The sequence below is a fragment of the Neolamprologus multifasciatus genome, chromosome 7 (assembly GCF_963576455.1).
Source record: "Neolamprologus multifasciatus chromosome 7, fNeoMul1.2, whole genome shotgun sequence".
Taxonomy (NCBI): domain Eukaryota; kingdom Metazoa; phylum Chordata; class Actinopteri; order Cichliformes; family Cichlidae; genus Neolamprologus; species Neolamprologus multifasciatus.
Genome location: NC_140445.1, coordinates 21,029,977 through 21,048,971, shown reverse-complemented (window position 1 = coordinate 21,048,971; position 18,995 = coordinate 21,029,977). Strand labels below are relative to the sequence as shown.

The following is an 18,995-nucleotide window of genomic DNA, read 5'->3' as shown; positions in this document are numbered from 1 at the left end:
CTTTGTTACAGCAACATTTCTTTATCGTGTAGAAAAAAATGAGACATACTGTTGGAATTATACTTGTTTTTTCTTATACAATGATATCTTAAGGATTTAATGTGTAGTTAAACTTCTTTGTGCTGACAGAAAAGAGAATTTCATTTGGTCTGGCCCACTTAAGATCAACTTTGACATACCCCATGAAATCCATGCAGGAAATACACTTACCAGACACCAGAAAGGCAAGACTGGGTTGGACTCAGTCTTTTGCCCTCAGGTTAACTTTTTTTTCTTTTTTTTTTTTTGCATGAATTCAACAAGTTGCTGGAAACATTCCCCAGAGATTTTGGTTCCATTTGTTGACTGCACATCAGGATGCGAAACTCCTGTTCCAGCACATCCCAAAGGTGCTCTGATGGACTGAGATTGGCTGTGGATTCATTCCAATGTCCAAGAAAGCAGTCTGAGGTAGTCTGAGCTTTGTGACATGGCACGCTGTCTCGAAGAAGCGCAAACTGTGGACATAAAGGGATGGATATAGTAAGCAACAATACATAGGTAGGCTGTGGCATCTAAATAATGGTTTTTGATATATTTTGTATGATCAGCAAGCACCCTGATTAGAAATTCTGGTAAACTCCCCAAGGCCCACAAAATAAATGTAAGGGTCACGAAAACTGAGGAGGCACAAAAAGAAAACTGAAAAAGCTCCACGTATTTTTCTGCCTTTTTTTCCTCCACTCTTAAAAAAAACCCCACTCTACTCTCTTCAGATTTTTTTACACCCACTCTATTATTCGGTCAGCAGTGGACACACAATGCAGGTTTTTGTGTCTTGGGGGCAACGCCTTTGCTGCTTTATTTCTTTTGTGCTGTACATTGTTTAACTGTAATCACAAAGTTACCTTTAGTAAACGTCCACATGTATTAATAACTTCCGTAGTAACACGGCTACAACGCACCTGTGTAGTTCAGGCACGGTGACGTCACTCGGGTCAGAGATTCCGGAGATTTTTGCGGCGTAACAAAAACAAAGGAGGCGAGTCTGGACGAAGAAAGTTTCTCCTTCCTTCCTGAGTGCGGAACGGGAGTTTGCATACCTCACCGCGCAGCTTTCCACCAAGCTTTTGGAGTGTTTCGTAGCCAGATAGCTAAGGTAACTTTTCTTTCTTCTTCTTCTTCGCTGTCTGAGGACAGAAAGATGCACAATCTTCTTCGACGTTTTCCTTGTGCTGCACTTGTGACGGTAACGATAAACAGCGAAAAAGTACCGCCTCGCTCTGAATTTATCTGAAAACTTACATTTAAAAAAAAAAAAAAAAAATTAATTAGTTAATTTTCTTTTTTCGGCATTTTCTACTACAAACAGAATCCAAGCAGGGGAAAATTGCTCTTGGCTAAAAGATGCCTGTTTTTCCTCATTACTGCCTGTTCACACAGACGATCCTCGTTAATAGGACTTTTTTATTATTTAATATTCGTCAGACCCCGTTAGCAGTTCACAGAAGAGTTGCTTAAAAAGAAAAAAAGAAAAAGAAATCCATATCGCTCCTTAACAGAACATACGGCCGCCATCTTTGCCGCATAAAGTTAACTCTTCAACTGATTTATGAAAATAAAAAATAGAACATTTATGTTCGTATTATTATATTGTCATTTTCAATTAATAGATGACTGTCGACTGATTTTGATTGCTAAGTTTATTTGCACTCACATATTCAGCTTGCATTTGAAGACAACGCAATGTTATTTATGCTGTTAATATTCAGATGGTCTAGTTGTTTGTTGTATAGTGTGTCTTAACTGTGTCTTAACTGATTCAGAATAGATAAAGAAAATGAATAATTAACACATTTCTGTGCCTGTTCAAAACAAAGGAAAATTCTACATTGTTGTTCATTTTTAGCCTTCTACCATAAACAAAGAGCTGGCAAAAAAAGAGAAAAAAAAAAGCTGTTTGGTAGAGTTTTGTTACTTAACACTAAAGATGGTGTGTTTGCTCCACACACCTGAGAACTGCCAGCTCTCGGTTCATCATTTTTTTATTTTTGTAAGGAGACGCGGAAGTCACTCTTAATCAGTGCATTGCAACAATGCTGAAATTGTTGCAATGCAGCTCAAGGTGCTTTATATTGCTGGCATATATATATATATATATGGTATCTATATTGGTATGAGCACCTTTATTCTTCACACTATGAGGCAAGTTTTCTCATAATTTATTTAAGTAGTCTCCGGGAATGATTCTCCAAGCCTCTTAAAGAATTACTTCATTCAATAATGTCAAACCGGGCTCTAGGGAGGCCAATCCATGACTGATAGCATCAGATTGTGTGTTTTATCTATTCAGGGATCCTTGGGATCATTTTCATGCTGAAAAATTAAGCCATTTTCAGTGCATGCTTCCTAAGATGTGACTTTTGTTTTTTTTTCTGTGTTCATAATTCTGTTAATTTCGACAAGCTTTCCAGTACCACTGGTTGAAATGGAGCTCCAAATCATGAAATAGCCTGCACTGTGTTTTAAAGGTGGCTTTAGACACCCACAGTCTTACCTTTTTTCTGGCCTCCTATGTATTGATGATGATTTAGCTTCATCACTCAGTCAGACTTTTTGCCACAGACTTTCAGTCCAGTTCTTGTTTAATTTTAATTTCCCCCTGTTTCCCTTCCTTAAAAATGTTTTCTTGACAGCCACTCTTCCAGTGAGACCATTATGTGTGTGTATGTGAATTCAGATCAACAGGAAGCTAGATGTGTTCCTTTGCATCACAGAAGGCCACTCTGCAGAAAATCTGTGTGGAATGAGAACTGTGTCGCCCCCTGGTGGTTTGTTAATAAACATCAGTTTCTCAGATTTCAACCCCAGAAATACAGAAAATGTTAAAAACCTGCCCAGTAAACAAAACAAACAAAAACAGTGTATTCAAAAAGATTAAAACAAATATCAATAATCAAAAACAAAAACCTCAGCTAACATATTGAACTGTTTCCATGTTCACAAACAAATGACATTAGGCATAACATGCTCTCGGTTGATGCCAATACATTCCTATAGGGTGGTACTATAAGCTGAAACATCTTTGCATAACAGGTCTGCTTCTCTGATCCAGGATGACCGCCAAAAGTGCTGTCAGGCCCGATGAAGGCCTGATGATGATGCAGGAGCTTGATGACCGCCTGAAAGAGCAGATTGACAAACTGGAGCATGTTCGTCTTGCTGCTGTTGAACTGAAGGATAACTTGTCTGGGGTAGTTTCATTAAAATTCTTATCTATCATATAAACAATTGTTTAATAAAATTGTATTATAAAGAAATCTTTCTGTTTTTTGTTTTGTTTTATTAAATTCAGAGCAACAGTGATCTAAGCCAGTCTATCAGTGACCATTTGGAGTGGCTGAATCACCTGTCTGAGCGAGTTGAGACTCTTCACATGAACACAACTGTTTTTATTCAGGTGGAAACAGGATGGGTTGTCTGAGGGGATGTAATAAAATGTCTGTCTTTTTCTTATAACTGTCATTTTCTGGCATTATCAGTCAAAAAACTGTCACTTCAGCAGTGAAGACAGGACTCCCTTCCACTTTTAAAAAAATGATGTCAGTAGGGTTCGCTTGGGCACTGGTAGGAAGACCTGAAAGTAAACACCAAAACTGTGATGGCAAAAAGATTTAGGAACAGTTGCAATGATTGTTAGGGTAGTTTACTCATAAATTGGAAAATAACCGTGAAAATTCTTTGTATGTTTTCCAGATGAATCCAAAACCTCGTGCATGGGCAGGAAAACAGAGTTCCAAATATGGGTACCGCTGGGGTCGTCTCCACCAAGCAGATGATGCTCTGTCAGAGTGTGGCTGGTCCCCCATTCGCACACGACGTGGCAGCGATGCGGCCTCTGAAATGTCCTGTAATTGGTGACCGTGTAACCAGCTCCATATGTCAGCTGAGGTTTCAAAATAACATGACAATGTTTCACATTTTGTTATAGCTACAGTTTTCATGCATTTAATACTTTAAAGTGGTTTTCTTCTGATGTGTACTATGTTACTGAACACCCTGTATTGTTAATAAAACCATGGCTTTTGATTTTTATTGTGTAAGATTCTCTCTTCTCAGCTCTGTCTTTTAGCAACTTAAACATTTTTACATAGTCAGTTAAACTCTCTAAACATTTTTGATATATTGCAAAGTAGGAAATTTGTTACTTTATTAAGTTTATAAGTTATGTTTCAAAAACTGTAAATAGTGCGATGACTTCACTCTTGTTTCGGCTGCCCTCTTTAGGGGTCAACTACTTCCATCCCAAACATCCTATGTCATTCCACAACCACAACTTGTCTACTTATTATTCACTCATGTATTCTGTCTTCTACTGACTTTAATTCTTAATGGAAATCTTGTTCTCAGTGATTCACGTGTTTGATTAGGTTTTATTATTATTATTATTATTTATTTATTTTTTTAATTTATTTTTCGGGCTTTGGGGCCGGAAATAATGGTATACTGGGTTGTGTGGTGACTTCACACAAATCTCGTAACAACAATATAGGGGCACTTGGGTTTGTGTCCGTGTCTGATGCAAGGTGCTCTTTAACCGTGAAATCACCGCACGCTTTGACCGGCAGAGGTCGCTGCTGACAGGCCAGCATTATGTCATTGTTAACCACACTGTTGTAAATAAAGTTTTGGCAGAACGCGTGGTCGATAATTCTGGAAGGTGCGCCTGGTTAGTTAAAGTAGAAACACCTTTCCCCGAAGGGAAACTGTCAGCTAAACTTATTTTTTTATATATATTCAACGTTACGGGTATTGTGTGAACAACCGACAAACATGGCAGAAAGCGACTGGGACACCGTAACTGTCTTGAGGAAGAAGGGGCCGACTGCTGCCCAGGCCAAATCCAAGCAGGTTAGTGCGAACGCTTTATTTCGTTTGTGCTTCCGTACTTTTGCTGGCTAACAACATTTTCGGATATCTACCTCACTGAGTGAATTAATCGTGTGTAATATGTTGGTAAAAGCTCTTTGTGCACGTGGTCGTTAGTTGAAGCGCTAAGAATCATCGCACATCCTTCTGGTTTACTTCAATAACAACAGATATGAACGCCCGTTTCCGTTAATGTTAGCTAGCAAGATGAACCGACTCTAGGTGAACGGTCGTATTGGAGACATTTAAACCGTCTGTTTGAGTGTTTTTAACTCAGCAAGTGCTAGCTGTCTTCGAATGATGGCTAGCTAGCTAACCTTCCTGCACTAACTTGAAGTGTATTTTTCTTTATGCCACAGTTTCTAGTAGCACATGGTACCTTCAACAAAACAAACTTTACACGGATAATGATCACAGTAATGCCGGGGTAGCCTCTATATTATCAGTAGTGGATGGCCAGGATAAAGGCACACTCACTTTGGTGTTTATTTATACGAATGGTGGGAATGCTCATCAGCAGGCACGTAGCGAACGTCTTTAAATGCCACAAGTATAATTTAACTGTAACTTAAAGTAGTACTTTAAATGCAATCATTAAAATGACTCGCTAAATAATACATTTTTGAAGTTTAAGAACTGATTGTGACACCATTTTGACATTTTGTTGTTGCTGTTTTAAACGTGTATTGAAAGGAGGGTTCAAGATGTCATTTTGGGCTCATATGGGTTGGCTGTGGTGTTATAAATCCTTAGGACACCTTTCTTAAATGTGACTTAAATGTCACATTTCTGTGTGTGAACGCTTATTCCATCTTGAGAAATCTGAAATATTGTTTGTATTCAGGTTCAGTTTGTGTGCTAAGGTTAACTGTCTTAAATTCAGTCAATATGCTTTGATAAACAGATTGGTTACTTATTAACTAAATGGCATAAGGCTAAAGAGTGTGTATCAAGAGCTGAGCAATCTGCTGCACTGTTATGACCTGTACTTGTCCTATTTTTTTTTTGTTTTGTTTTTTCCCAGGCAATCACATCTGCTCAAAGACGTGGGGAGGAAGTTCAAACATCCAAGAAATGTAAATTCCCAGTAGTTGGTTTTACACTATAAGAACGAAGTCCACTTACTCACCTGTGTTATGATTACTACAGTCTTTGCATGCCCGGCAACTTTCGCATTGCTTTGATTTTATCCACGGCTTGTCATGCAGGGGCTGCAGGGCAGAACAAACAGCACCTTGTGACAAAAAATACAGCCAAACTGGACAGGGAGACAGAGGAGCTGCACCATGATAGGGTTCCTCTGGAGGTGGGCAAGGTCATTCAACAAGGCAGACAGGAAAAAGGCCTGACCCAGAAAGATCTAGCCACTGTGAGTAAACAAATGTATTATGCTTGTATAAACAGTGTACAGACTGCTGGAAAATGTGCCATGTCTGGTTTTATAAAGCATCTCAGAAAGCAGTCTACACGTATCGAAAGAAAAAGTAGTAGTTAGTAAGATAAACCAAACCAAGTCAGTGACGAATTGTTTGAACATTGTTGTGAGATCAATATGATCCATGTTCTTAACATGATCACAGTCATGGGCAAAGGAGTTTTTACATGTTTCTGGGGTATAGTGAAGAACAATGATGGGCCTTTCCTAAGCTGGGCGATATACGATTTTTTTCATATCACGATATGTTTTTGTTTGTTTTTTTCATTTCAGGCGATAACAATATATATCACGATATAAGCCAAATAACTGTATTTGTAAGATTTAAATGTGCCGTTGCTCACAAGTAAAATGTGAAATAATCACCACCTTGTTTTGATTTAAATATTTATTTCCCATAATAAGTTCAACAGGGTAGATGTACTTAAGGAACATGAGACTTTTTCAGATAAATAAAGGCAAATATTGCAAACTACACAAAAGGCAGCCGCTAAAGCGTTCAAAATAGAACAAACAAAACAGACTACTAAATAGTCAATTCCACTTAGAAACAAAATATTAATTCTAAAAATAAATCTTAGTTTGTGTTACAGAAGAACAGACAAAATTGACTAACTTTTGTCAATATGAAATAAACTGAGAACTAAAAGGAAATCCTCAATCTCTCCTTGTTGTATAGCTTAGCTTTTCGAACAGTTTTAAAATAAAGATGCTAACAGAACATTCTTCAAATCCTAGTTGCAACTCCATCTATCTATAAAAAAAAACAAACAAAAAACTTGAGTCGGACAAATGACAAATTAGCGCTTTCAGTCAGAGATTGAGCACGCTCTAGTGGGTGGCACTGCTTCAGGTGATTAAAAAAAGGTTTATTGTATTTCCAGACTTGCTTTCGGCACAATTTACAGTGCGCGCTACTCTGTTTTTTTTGTCAGACTTGAAATAGCCGAAATGCCTTCACACTACGGAACTTCTGTGGCTCTTCCGTTCGACAATCTCTCCGGCATTGGAACCATCATCTGTTTTCTCTTCGGTAACCTTCGGTCACGCTCACGGTTGATTTTTCTCTAGATGGCACACTCATTTCCTCCATTACCCAGGCGGCACGGCGGCTGGCTGCTTCCCAAACAAATACACATGTGCGGCTTGGCACTTGTGCTGTGTGTAACAAGTCACGTGACATGACGCTGCGGCTGTGATTGGTTCGGCTCTGCGCTACTTAATTTGGGTTGGCTGTTCTTCTTCCTTTTTTTTTTTTTTTTTTTTTAAGGGAGCAAGAGAGATGAGGTCTATCGCAATAGTTTAATTTTTCTATCGAGAAAAAGTTATTTTGCAATACATATCGTTATCGTTCTATCGCCCAGCTTTAGGCCTTTCAGAAGTTTCAGAGTTTTATTGTCAAATAATAAATAAAATAATTTATGCAACGAGGTGTGCTTCAAGGCCAAATCCTGACTGATAGCTCTCCGTTCCCATCTTGTCAGGACTCAAAGTCGAGTAAAGTTTGTAGTCTTCTGCTTGGTTCCACTTGCTTTTTAAAGGATTGACCATGTTAAGAGTGTTATCAACTTCTTCAAGCAATCCCAGAGCAATTTGGGGGTGATGTGTGCATGATCATGCACTGTTCTACAAGGCAAACAAAAGGAAAGTTGTTGAAAAATATTACAATTTTAGCCATGACTGTACTTTGGCTGTTGTTTTTAAGTATTTGCTAGCAAAGTAATTTTCCAGTGCAAACCTTACAATCAGTGTTTATTGTAACCCTGCAGTTATGTGAAATGTGCTACCCACAAGTTCTAAATTATGTATTCCACACTTTTTCCTTAGAAAATTAACGAGAAGCCTCAAATCATCGCTGACTATGAGTGCGGGAGAGCCATTCCCAACAACCAGGTCATGGGGAAAATAGAAAGAGCAATCGGTAAGTGTGTTACTTTAAATTTTTCCAAAACAAAATGTTGAATTTTGTTATTTTCTCGGCTGTATGACCCACATGTTTTTACCTTCGACCATGAACAGGACTGAAGCTACGTGGGAAGGATATTGGCCAACCCCTGGAGCCAAAAACCAAAAAGAAATGAACACAAAGCCTCGAAATCAGCCCTCCCCAACCCCTCCTGTTATCTGTAACTGAATCCCGAATCCCCCTCCCACCTCTTAGAACCCTTAAAAACGTTCCTTTCCCCTCCCATCCGATCCTCTTTCTGGGCTGATCCCACCTGTGTCCTGTCATAGGACCTGGTGCTTCACTGCAATGCAGGCTGCATACTAACAAGTCATCTGAAACACTCTCGAACACCACAAAAAATGAATGATTGAATGCTTTTTAAAGCATCACAAAAAATGTTCAGTGAAGTTCTTTTACCTACGTCTGCTTGGGCTTTGACACAATAAAAGTCAGATTTTTCTTTTCTTTTTTTTTTTTTTTTAAAAAAAGGTGAATTATTTTTCATCTTCAGACTAATGTTAATTCTGAGCATGATGTTAAACCAGAAGTGCTTGATTGCATCTTTTCACTCTCTTCAGACAGTGGGTGGATGTCATTACAGTGTTGAAATGTTTTAATGCTGTGCGTTGTTTTGATCTATAAATAAAGTTTGGCAGTTCATGAATTATTCTTTGTGTGACTTTAAAGCTAGTGTGGCACAGAATGTCTTAACAAAACCAGTGAGATGTATATAGATACAGATAATATATAGTCTTTTAAAAACTATGTTTATCCCAGTAACACTTCAGTAACTACTTCAGGTAAATTTTGGCAGCAATCTTTGAAATGTCCCAGGGCGCTTATTTGGAAAGTTTTGTACACATAATTTCCAAGTTAAACTTTAGGTTCAGTGGGCATGAAGACACAAAAAACATGTAAGGAATCACCAGCCAAATCTTTGAAAAATACAAAAGCTTTTAAAGTCTGGCGCCTTTGTAATGGGTATCTGCCAAAGATTTCCATTCAGGATCCTTGGAGTGTTGTATCTTCATCATGCTATACCTCTGTCACACGGCATTCCATACTCCAAGAGTTGGTGTTTGCTCTAGAGCTAGTGTTTGTATTCTTCAAACACATCCTCCAGAGATGAAGCCCAAACTGTATTTCCTCTGTAGTAGACAAAGTCAAACTGAAAGATACTTTAGTTTTACTCGGATCTCAGGAGGTTAAAAGGCTGCCTAAATTATTTTGTTAGAAACTACTGTAGCATTGAATACAAAAGTAATGACAGAATTCAGCCACTAGATGTCAGAATACTGCAAAAAATTCATAGATTTTTGCATTTTGAAGTCTGTAAAAGCAAGTCAAATTTAAACACATCCTAAAATTGAGACGGCACCTTCTAACTTTCAAAGATTGACCTTGATGAAGCAGCAATTTGCATTTCTTCATAGTGCCCCCCTTTTCACAATGACTTACTGATTTAAGGAATATTATTTATTGCCATAAAGGCTGCCTTATGTTCTTATTAATGATTCATAGAATTGTTGCAGAGCAGCAAGGGCATAATGGAAGAGGAAGTGCAAGTGGGACAAAACACGTTCAAGGGTGAAGGACCGAGGAGCTCGTCAGTGTGAGAACTTAAAGTGGGGAAGGACAAATATTACTCCGACTTCCTATTTAGCTCCAACAGCAGGCTGCAAGTCCTTCAACTGCTCCGCAGGAAACACCTGAAGGAAGCTGCAGCTGTGTGCATCACTGGTTTGGGATAGATGGGAAAGCTGGGTGACATGAAGTGTTGCTGATATCGTTGTGATTAATTAAAGACCAATGTCATGTCAGTGACTGTCACTATTTAATTCAGTTTTATTTATATAGCACCAAAACACCACAGCCATCACCTAAAGGTGTTGACTATTTCAAGTTAAAGACCCTAGAATAGTACAGAGATTAGAATTACTACTACTTATTAGATACTGAATGGGCCTTTTTCATAGCAAGTATTTTCACTCGTGATGTTAATAATAACAATTCTGTTCAATTAAAGTTGTAGTAAATGACACATGTTAATAATATATATAACTTTTATTATTTTTCTTTCTTTGTGGTATGTCAGATGTGTCCTGTGAAAAAGCCCTGTGGGCCTGTTGACCTGAGGCTGATTCTTGGCTATAGGGAAATGGAACTAAGGCCATGCTAGATGTGCCCCACATTTACACTGAGCTGCATGTAACAATCCTCCTCAGTGTTAAAAGAGCATTTTTTTAATGGGCAGCTTCATACAGTAAGCACTCTGATATATAACATTATGAATGGGTTTTCTGTCTTTCTTAAGGTATAAAGACCAGAAAGAGATAATAAAGTCTGCATAACCAGATTTTAGTTTTAACTTTTAGTCAAGGCCCCAACAAAACAATCATTCTAGAGTTAAATGAGCAATAACTGGTAAATTAGCGTTTTGTTTAGTTTTTTAAAGTCAATTAAATACTCATATAAATCATTTCCCCCTAACTATAGCTAGATTTTTACCTTAATCATATTTTAGCTGAGCTGAGCCACTTTGTACTCTCTTATGTCTTCTGCTAAAGACAGTTTGCTGGCATTCCTTTTTTCTCTTAAATAAAGAATGCAACCTCTTGACCGGTGTTCACGGCACAAACAAAGAAGGGGCCTTGCTGTTGTTACCAGGGGGTTATTTAGATTCTTGCTCAACAGGCTGCTTCAGTGTGTGTGTGTGTGTGTGTGTGTGTGTGTGTGTGTGGACTGGTGAGCTACTGAAAGGGAGAGGAAGACAGAGACTGACTGCTTTCCTGGAAATGCCATTCCATTGGTCAAAACACCATAGCAACATAGTTCCACCTATGACAAGGCAGCAGCCAGTGGTTTTGAAGGAGTGATGTGAAGCAGAAGGCTACACTGTGGGGGGGGGGAGCAGGTGGGAGGTATTGAGTTTGGGGGGTGTTTGGGAAGGGGGGGGGGGGTCTGGGGTCTGTTTTGGCCTGAGGCTCCAAACTGAAATTGAGATTCCACCACATGACCAACCTGTTGTCTTTCACAGCGGCAAATGTTTTTCTCTTTTGTCTGACAGGAGTTTTTGGCTCCTTTCATCCTGTACTTATTTTACTTTTTCAAAATAAATAAATAAATCTAGTTTTAATTGGCTCATGACGCTTTAGTCCCTGCACGAAAAATAGTTTACAAGACATAGAGAAATTATTCTGAATAGAATCAACAGAAGTTAATTCCCTATTATGTTTATGCACAGTCTCTCAGCCAAGCAACAGAAAGGCTAGGACCAATAGGAGCAGGTATCTGCAACATCGTTTACTGCTGTGGATTTTTTTTCAGTACGGAGTTAATTAGTTAATTTGCATGCATTTCACACAGTCTTACATAGCATACTTTGGAGTAATAGGATCCACAAAACACACTGAGCAACATAACAAAAGGCTAGTGTTTTCTCCCGTTCATCAAAAACACCCTCTACTTCCTGTGTGACATCCAATCAAGGCGCTCTTTCTGAACAGCTCTACTATCAAATCACACATAAAAACACACATAAAAATGAAGCAAATTGTGTAAATGTGGTTTATCGTCACCTGCTAAAGGACTGGACACCTTTTTGCCTTCAGATCTGCTTGCTTGATGCAAAACTCCCTTTCTAACACATCCCAAAGGTGCTCTGTTGGACTGAGGAGACCATTTCTTCAGCACAGCGAGCTCACAGTCATGGTCCATATTTGAGCGTCATACTGTTGTAAGCTGCCATTAGAAGATGGGCACACTGTGGTCATGAACAGAAACAATACTCAGGCAGGCAGGATGGATCTGTGCTTTCATGATGTTGTTTACAGCAGATTCTGACCCTACCATTTGAATGTGGCAGCAGATAGAGACTCATCAGAGCAGGTACCCCCCCCCCCCCCCCCCCCCCCCCGATCTTCTAGCTTGTGTAATCTGTCACATCAGGTTCCTGTTCTATTCCATTCTAAACTCTGGCATCAACAACAAATTTCCACACACAGAACTGCTGCTCACTGGATATTTTCTCTTTTTCTGACCATTTTCTGTAAACCCTAGAGATGATCTGTGGGAAAATCCCAGTAAACCAGTAGTTTGTAAAACACTCAGCCCAACACGTCTGGCACAACAAGCATGTCCAAAGTCACTTCAATTCAAAAATCACCTTTCATCTTTATTCTGTTTGGTTTGAATGATTTCTACATGCCTAAATGCAAAGAACTGCTGCTATATTTGCGTTAACAAGCAGTTGTGGAACTAATAAAAAGTCCAGGGAATGTATCTATCAGTTGTCACAAACAGCTTGCAGATATTCATTAGCGGCACCTACTAATAGCCCAATCATTAAAATGGATAAGTACAACAAAACAAAACAAAAAAAACTACCTCAACACACCACATCCTGCAGTGAGAAAATATATGCAGTTTATTGATAGATGCAAATAAGAGGCACACACACAAAATAATTCCAATCAATAATGCATTAGTCGTGAGTTCAGGGCGTGTTTTACTTTTCTTCCACATTAGAAACAGTCGGTCTTGAATAAAAACTTGCGTGCAGGCTGTTAATGTGTTGCCACACTTTTTGTTTGAATATAATTTATAACTTGAAGCTTTCATGACACATAAAAAAGCCCAGCTGCTGCTGAATATCATGGAAATAAACAGAAATTCCAGTGACTACTACAAGATAACAACTTAAATCATAAATATCATCTTGTTTTTTAACTACTGCTCATATTCATGGCTTTTTAAGACCTGCTTGGGCCCATTCACTTCTATTATCATCTACAAATCACTGTACAAAACCAAAAAAAAAGAAAGAAAAGAAAACATTGTTCCTGTGAAAGGCCAGTTTCACAAAGGACAAATGGTGGGGAGTATTTACATTAGGCTCGAGTCACTGTAACAAATACAAAAGAACAAAAGGCACTGTGACAAATGTCAACAAACATTTAAATATATAATAAAATTGAGCGAAGGAGGGGAAAAAACTGCATGTAGTAGAACAGTAGTAGTATTTTTTTTCCAAAAGGCTGTGTTGATCATTTCCAAGTATACACAGAATAAAAAGAAAAAAAAGGATAATCCTGCAGTAATTCTGCAATACAGCACTATGTGCCCATGACAAAAAAACATGAGAGTAAAAGGTGCAATACGGTAAAGCCTGCAGGTGACCTCACATTTCCATTAGCAGAGAAATTAGCCGTACAGGTTACATGTAGACAAAGTTAGCTGCACATGTATGTGCGACACAGCATTACTGACACAGAATTAGGTCATGAATTGCTATCCTGTCGTCAGCGCGTATAAATGTCTCCACTGACATTTAATAAATACACAAAACACAGTGCCAAACATGAACTTTGGTAAGTGTATTATTATGAATACTGTCCATGTTCTTTTCCCCCCCTGATGCATCCACCGGGATCGCGAGAGAAAATAAAAACAGATTCTAGTTGTCATGAGAATCTTTCTGATTATTACAAAATCAGTGGTGTGTTCACAGGTCTTTTTTTATACTAAGCTCACTGTCGCGGGATACTGTTGGTATAAATTAAAAAAAAAGTTCAGACTGGACGGCTAGTTTGATGCATGGATCTCATGCATGAAGTAGATCGAATACACGGGTGCGGGTTTTCTCCAGAGGATTGCGCCTCCTTATCCCATTCTTTGACATCGTTGGTCTCTCTCGCACCTACACTCGCATATAACTATGCTTTCGCCCACATGGATTTTAAACCCTTAAGGTGAGCTTTCACTTTAGTGAGTAGAGCAGTTCAGCTGTATGGCAGAGGGACAGAGGGTGAGCTGAGGAGAAGTACTGACAGCACAGCCAGTCCTCCAGCTCTGCGTTCCTCTCTGGCTCCAGTGAGCGCTCGGCAAACTTCATCATTAGCAGCGCCCTTTTCACGTCGAGCCAATTAAGGAGACCCTCGTGTCGGGATCCATCGACAAAGTTTCCCCCTTGTCCTTGTCTCTCCCACTGCTGATCCATGAGGTCCTTCCTCGGTCCCCAGAGCAAGCTCTGCAATATACGCTTGGCCTCCTGGATGTGGATGCGTTTGATGGGGTCAGGTTGGAGAAGGAGCTGGGCCAGCCTCTGGAGGCCAGCTGAATAGAGGGAGACAGAGGGGATTGGAGGCAAGTCCTCACAGCGGTAGTCTTGTTCCTTCAGTGCTGGACTGACCTCGAACGGGTTTGGCTGGTGGAGGAGCTCATAGATCAGGATGCCCGTCTGGAACTCATCAAATTTGCGGTACTGGGCTGCTGAGAGGATCTCAGGCGCCAGCCTGGCGTGGTCACGTTTGATGCGAGGGTCCACGTTGGTTGACACGGCATCCTCCGAGGAGCGACGCTTGGCCTTTGCGTAGTTACTGATTAGGAGCCGGGGAAGGTGACGCTGAGCCTCTGCACCGCTTGAACCATTACTGGAGCTGCTTTCAGTCTGTGGAGCGAACAGAGCGGGCCTGCGCTGATGAGGTACCAACAACAAATTTTCTAGGCAGAGGTCACGGTGCGTGACCCCGTGCTCTTTCAAGTGCTCCAGGCCATTGCAGAGTTGTAGGAGGAGGAAGCATATGCGACGCTCGTAGACCTCTGGCTGAGCTTTGTGGAATGCCTCCCACTCCCGAACAAAGTCAGCTGCCGTCTGCTGAGGGATCTCAGGTGTGATGACCACCACTCGCTCTCTGTCTTCCGGCTGGCCCTGCACACACTGAGGCAGTGGCGAAGCAGGTGTGGTTGGCTGGGAGACTTCATCAGAAGGCAACATGCTCTGGGGGACACAGGCGAGGAAGTGACCACAGTCCTGCTGAAGGTTGAAGTGAGGAGGCATGCTCTGCTGCACTGACAGGCCGTAGAGATGGCCCTGTTTGGCTTCAATGCTTGAACTCTTGCAGATCTGCAGAGGTATGTACACAAAGGAAGGGAGAAAGGGGTGAAGCAGAAAAGAAGAAAGGGACAAAGAGGGAGGGAGGGAAAATTCCAGAGAGACGGGAAGGGAGTGGAGCCAAGAAACATAAGAAAGGAATTCTTGTTAGTTAAGTTCCAAGGTCAGTGCTAATTCAGTTCCTGTTCCTATTCATGTGAAATCAGCACCCCTGATGGACATGTAAGCTCAAGCCTCAGCTGAAAAGCTTTCTCAAAAATACTTTTTATACCACAGTTTGGCAAGTTGATAGCAGTACCAGATTCTGTTGGGATGAAAATAAACTACTACAGCCCTCCAGTGTCCATTCTCAAACTGGTCTGTGTGAAATATTACATCAAATTTTTTAAACGACACCTCCCATTAAATTAAATAAATTTTAAGTCTTTGATGGGACTGTTTTTTTTTTCCAAAAATAATGATCTCGTCTTAGTGAAAAGCTTTAGGTGGCAATACAGTAAAACAGTATTACATGTAAAAAAGCATGCTGACTTTTTGTACTGACTTTGCATAAATGTACAAAATTATCGTTAGCATAGGGATGAGTGTCTTCTAAGTAAGTTTGTCTTGGCTGTGGACAACAGAAAGGGTTTGTCTGGGCTGTAAATCCTGCCTGGAATGTAAAGATTAATCAGCCCAGAGATATTAAGCAAGAGTCTGGGCACCCAGGCTGTGGCAAAACACAATACAAACAGCTGCTACATTGTACAGCACTAATGACTTTCGGGCAAAGATCAGATCACCCACACCCTCCTTCCTCGTTATTTGCATTACATGCCTTTAAGGTTTGCGCTGTAGTGGGGCTATCCCATCTGCAGCCTTAGAACAAATAAGACTGCTGCCCAGTTTTAATCTCCTCATCCTGTCCTCAAACTGTCAAGTACCTGCTTAAAAGTTCAACACCCACTAGGTCAACTGTACCTCAGACAACTGTAAGTTTTCACTTCTCTCAACTGGAACTGACAGTTACGAGCAAGCAGGGTCCCCCACTCTGTTACTATACACTTACAAGTTATGTTAGCCTTGCAAATCCAAGTACATTATATGAAAACCAAGAATACAACTACAATAGGTGGTCAAAGTTTAAAGTTTACACTTCGCTAAACGTAATGGATAAGCAGTAAAAAATGGCAGCCAAAAATGTGTAAGTGATTAAAATGAATGAGTAACTATCCAAGTGATAAAGATACAGCTTGCTAATGTTTGGCCAAGAGTTGAAACTACTAGTTAATATTTAAAATCAAACTGTTTTATGAATACATTTGCAAACTGTTGTTCTGAAATATGGCTAGCAGTGAATCGTTAGCTAGCAATATGGATTAGCAGCTGACTAGCTAGGTAAAGTTGAAAGTGTTAACAGGGCATATACTGGATAAATGGGTAGAGTTGGTGACACCATCCTTTGATATTAATATTTGATAAATAGAGTGCTGCTAAAAGTATCACAACAACAGTCCCCCTCAAGGTGCTTTATACTGTATGATAAACTTTACTATTAGCCTATTGCAAACCCCCAACAATCAAACGACCACCTATGAGTAAGCACTTGGCAACAGCTAGAAGGAAAAACAGGAAGAAACCTCCAGGAGAACCAGTTTTAGAAGCCATCTGCCTTGACCGGTTGGGGGCATCCAAAAGTAGCCCAAACCAGTTTGAAGTGAATTCTGCTGAATATATATATAAAGATAAAACATGTTATATTAAAATAGTTTCGAAGTATGTTAGGGGATCCAATGAAAAAGATTGGCAACCACTTGTTTAAACTATGTAGGATATTATTAATAATATGAATACTGTAAACTGTACTGTATTGATGATCCTACAATCCCATTTTAATGAGAATCCACTTCAAAAGAAGTCAGAGGTAACTGTTATTTACATTTTTATTTTTTCGTACTTCCCTATTTATCGTTTACTCTCCAAACAGTGCATCAAAGCTGTGTTCAGTTACTGACAATCTAACTGAACTACTGCTTCTTCATGTTAGGTGTGTAGAAAACGGCACTGAGGCTTTTATTTTGAAGTAGTGACAGGAAGCATAACAGGTTGCACACCTGCCACCCTTTCCCTGTTTTGCAGAAAAAGTTCTTGGGTGCTCACAACAACAAACAAATGCTAGTTGTTCATTCGGTTGCCCAGTTAGTCTTTTGGGTTAATTCTGATAAAGTGCTCACAGAGTGTGTTGCATGCCTGGAAAGTAAAACATCTCTCACTTGCAAATGAAGCTCAGTATTTAGGGATTACCTTTACAGCATAGGAGCTGCTGGGGTCTAAGGCACAGGCGGCAGAGTAGTACACAGCATCTCCTGCATTGCAGCTCGGCTTGCTAGACGTGAGCCTGAACAGAGACCAGTTGCTCTCTTCAAACCTCAGCGGGTTCTTCTGTGAGCGAGTGAAGTGATCTTCACATTTTAGAGCCAGCCGCCGCAGAGACTCAGCATAAAGCCCGCCCAGTTTGGAGTACACTCCTTCTCTACTGTCGATGTTGCTCAGAAGGGTCTGCAGCTGCAGGCTCGAGCCGAAGTTTGGCGCTGAACCTGGTTCTGCAGCTGAGAACGGCACGCTGAGCTGAGGAGAAGATGAACAAGTGATGCTGCTTCGGCAGTGCACGCCCAGCCGACCATGAGTCTTGACTGGCTCGTCCAGCGTCCTGGACCTCAAGGCTCGTCCCAGGGGGGCGTGACAACGTTCTAGAGACTCACTGGAGGAGAAAATGGGCCGTGGATCAACGGGGCTGGATGGCAAACTGGAACGGGAGCTGGCATCAGCGGTCCGGCACACGTTGCTCTCCGAGCCGGTAAACGGGAGGCGCGGGTACGCTCGAATGAAAGGCTTTCCGTTTCCGTCGGGAGCGGACACGGTGCGGCTGGCCATTTTTTTCTCTGGGAGTGGAGGCGGCTGCTTACTCGGGCTGGTAATGGAGGGAGGGTTAGGAGAACCTGGAGCTGAAACCACCGGGCTTCTAGGAAACGGAGAAGAACAAGACATTCGTGTAGCATCCTGAGAACCTATGGAAGAAGAAAAAAAGACGTTAGCAGGTCTACCAATTAAATTAAAACCAAACTCACAGACATAACCACTGAAACACAAACTGTGTCAACTTGGGAATTACAGGCTTCCACATGCACACAAACTAATACAGACACAAACAGAGAGAAATGTCTCTTGGCAGACTTTTGTTTTCCTGCCTTTGTGGATTCACACAGTGTATCCTTTGTGTCTGTGCGTCCTTCTAAGTTAATTTTCCTTAACAGGATTCCCTGACAGAATATTCCCAGGTGACAGCTGCAAATCTGATTTATCTACTACGCCCCTTATGTCACTGCGCACTGCTTGGCTATAATATAAAGACATACCTTGTTTCTACAGAAGAACTGGAAATTTTCCACAATCCAGGGTCCATGGTGACAGTCAAAACATCTTCCACCCAGTTATGAACCATTTGTCAATTAAAGACTTAAACTTGGAACCTGACATTACACCAGAGAAGACTGAAGATATTTAGATAATTGTGCGGTGCAGTCTTCAAGAACTGCTTTCGCAAGGGGGAGGGGGGGTGGATAGTAAAGGTGGGTGGGGGGTGGCTCTAGGATGTAGCCAAGCCCTTTTTCCCCTCGTTATCAGAGTCCATAATTATCTCTTCAAACAACATTGCTCAGGAAGTTGCAGCAATTACAAGTGTCTGAGTGCCACCGAGGTTTAAAGATGATACGTGAAGGATGACGACAATTTCCAAAGCGAGGACAGATGCCTCTCATTCTGAGCCACGTCTC

At 40.6% G+C, this 18,995-nt stretch overlaps 3 protein-coding genes across 5 annotated transcripts in view; 2 read left to right on the top strand and 1 right to left on the bottom strand.

The window, feature by feature from the left end:
* The first annotated feature begins 996 nt into the window (after window positions 1-996).
* LOC146514189 (uncharacterized) lies at window positions 997-4,771 on the top strand. 2 transcript variants are annotated; one of them, XM_085168935.1, is made up of 4 exons: window positions 997-1,138; window positions 3,095-3,233; window positions 3,335-3,439; window positions 3,736-4,771. In XM_085168935.1, exons 2-4 carry the CDS (start codon window positions 3,096-3,098, stop codon window positions 3,898-3,900), a joined length of 408 nt encoding a protein of 135 aa, XP_085025061.1. In that variant the 5' UTR covers window positions 997-1,138; window position 3,095; the 3' UTR covers window positions 3,901-4,771. The 2 variants fall into 2 exon arrangements, with proteins under 2 accessions (XP_085025061.1, XP_085025062.1); XM_085168936.1 differs by having other exon boundaries at window positions 1,021-1,138; window positions 3,076-3,233.
* Window positions 4,772-4,779: 8 nt separating this feature from the next.
* edf1 (endothelial differentiation-related factor 1) lies at window positions 4,780-8,768 on the top strand. Its single transcript, XM_085168934.1, has 5 exons — window positions 4,780-4,890; window positions 5,933-5,984; window positions 6,117-6,277; window positions 8,171-8,264; window positions 8,363-8,768. The coding sequence occupies exons 1-5, from the start codon at window positions 4,813-4,815 to the stop codon at window positions 8,422-8,424; spliced, it is 447 nt and encodes a 148-aa protein (XP_085025060.1). The 5' UTR covers window positions 4,780-4,812; the 3' UTR covers window positions 8,425-8,768.
* prag1 (PEAK1 related, kinase-activating pseudokinase 1) overlaps window positions 8,746-18,995 on the bottom strand; it is a 26,304-nt gene continuing 16,054 nt past the window's right edge. For both annotated transcript variants that reach the window (XM_085168926.1, XM_085168925.1), the window contains exons 5-6: window positions 17,467-18,230; window positions 8,746-15,195 (exon numbers count right to left, since the gene is read on the bottom strand). In XM_085168926.1, coding sequence (XP_085025052.1) covers window positions 14,050-15,195; window positions 17,467-18,230 — 1,910 coding nt within the window. In that variant the 3' untranslated portion in view covers window positions 8,746-14,049. The remainder of the gene's footprint in view (window positions 15,196-17,466; window positions 18,231-18,995) is intronic.

What these genes read in the sequence shown, in the direction of transcription:
- LOC146514189 (XM_085168935.1), top strand. Translation starts at nt 3,096, where the DNA reads ATGACCGCCAAAAGTGCTGTCAGGCCCGATGAAGGCCTGATGATGATG. An exon ending in TGAAGGATAACTTGTCTGGG is followed by an intron (nt 3,234 to 3,334) that starts GTAGTTTCATTA and finishes TATTAAATTCAG; the next exon opens with AGCAACAGTGATCTAAGCCA. An exon ending in ACACAACTGTTTTTATTCAG is followed by an intron (nt 3,440 to 3,735) that starts GTGGAAACAGGA and finishes TATGTTTTCCAG; the next exon opens with ATGAATCCAAAACCTCGTGC.
- edf1 (XM_085168934.1), top strand. Translation starts at nt 4,813, where the DNA reads ATGGCAGAAAGCGACTGGGACACCGTAACTGTCTTGAGGAAGAAGGGG. An exon ending in CCCAGGCCAAATCCAAGCAG is followed by an intron (nt 4,891 to 5,932) that starts GTTAGTGCGAAC and finishes GTTTTTTCCCAG; the next exon opens with GCAATCACATCTGCTCAAAG. An exon ending in CCCAGAAAGATCTAGCCACT is followed by an intron (nt 6,278 to 8,170) that starts GTGAGTAAACAA and finishes CTTTTTCCTTAG; the next exon opens with AAAATTAACGAGAAGCCTCA.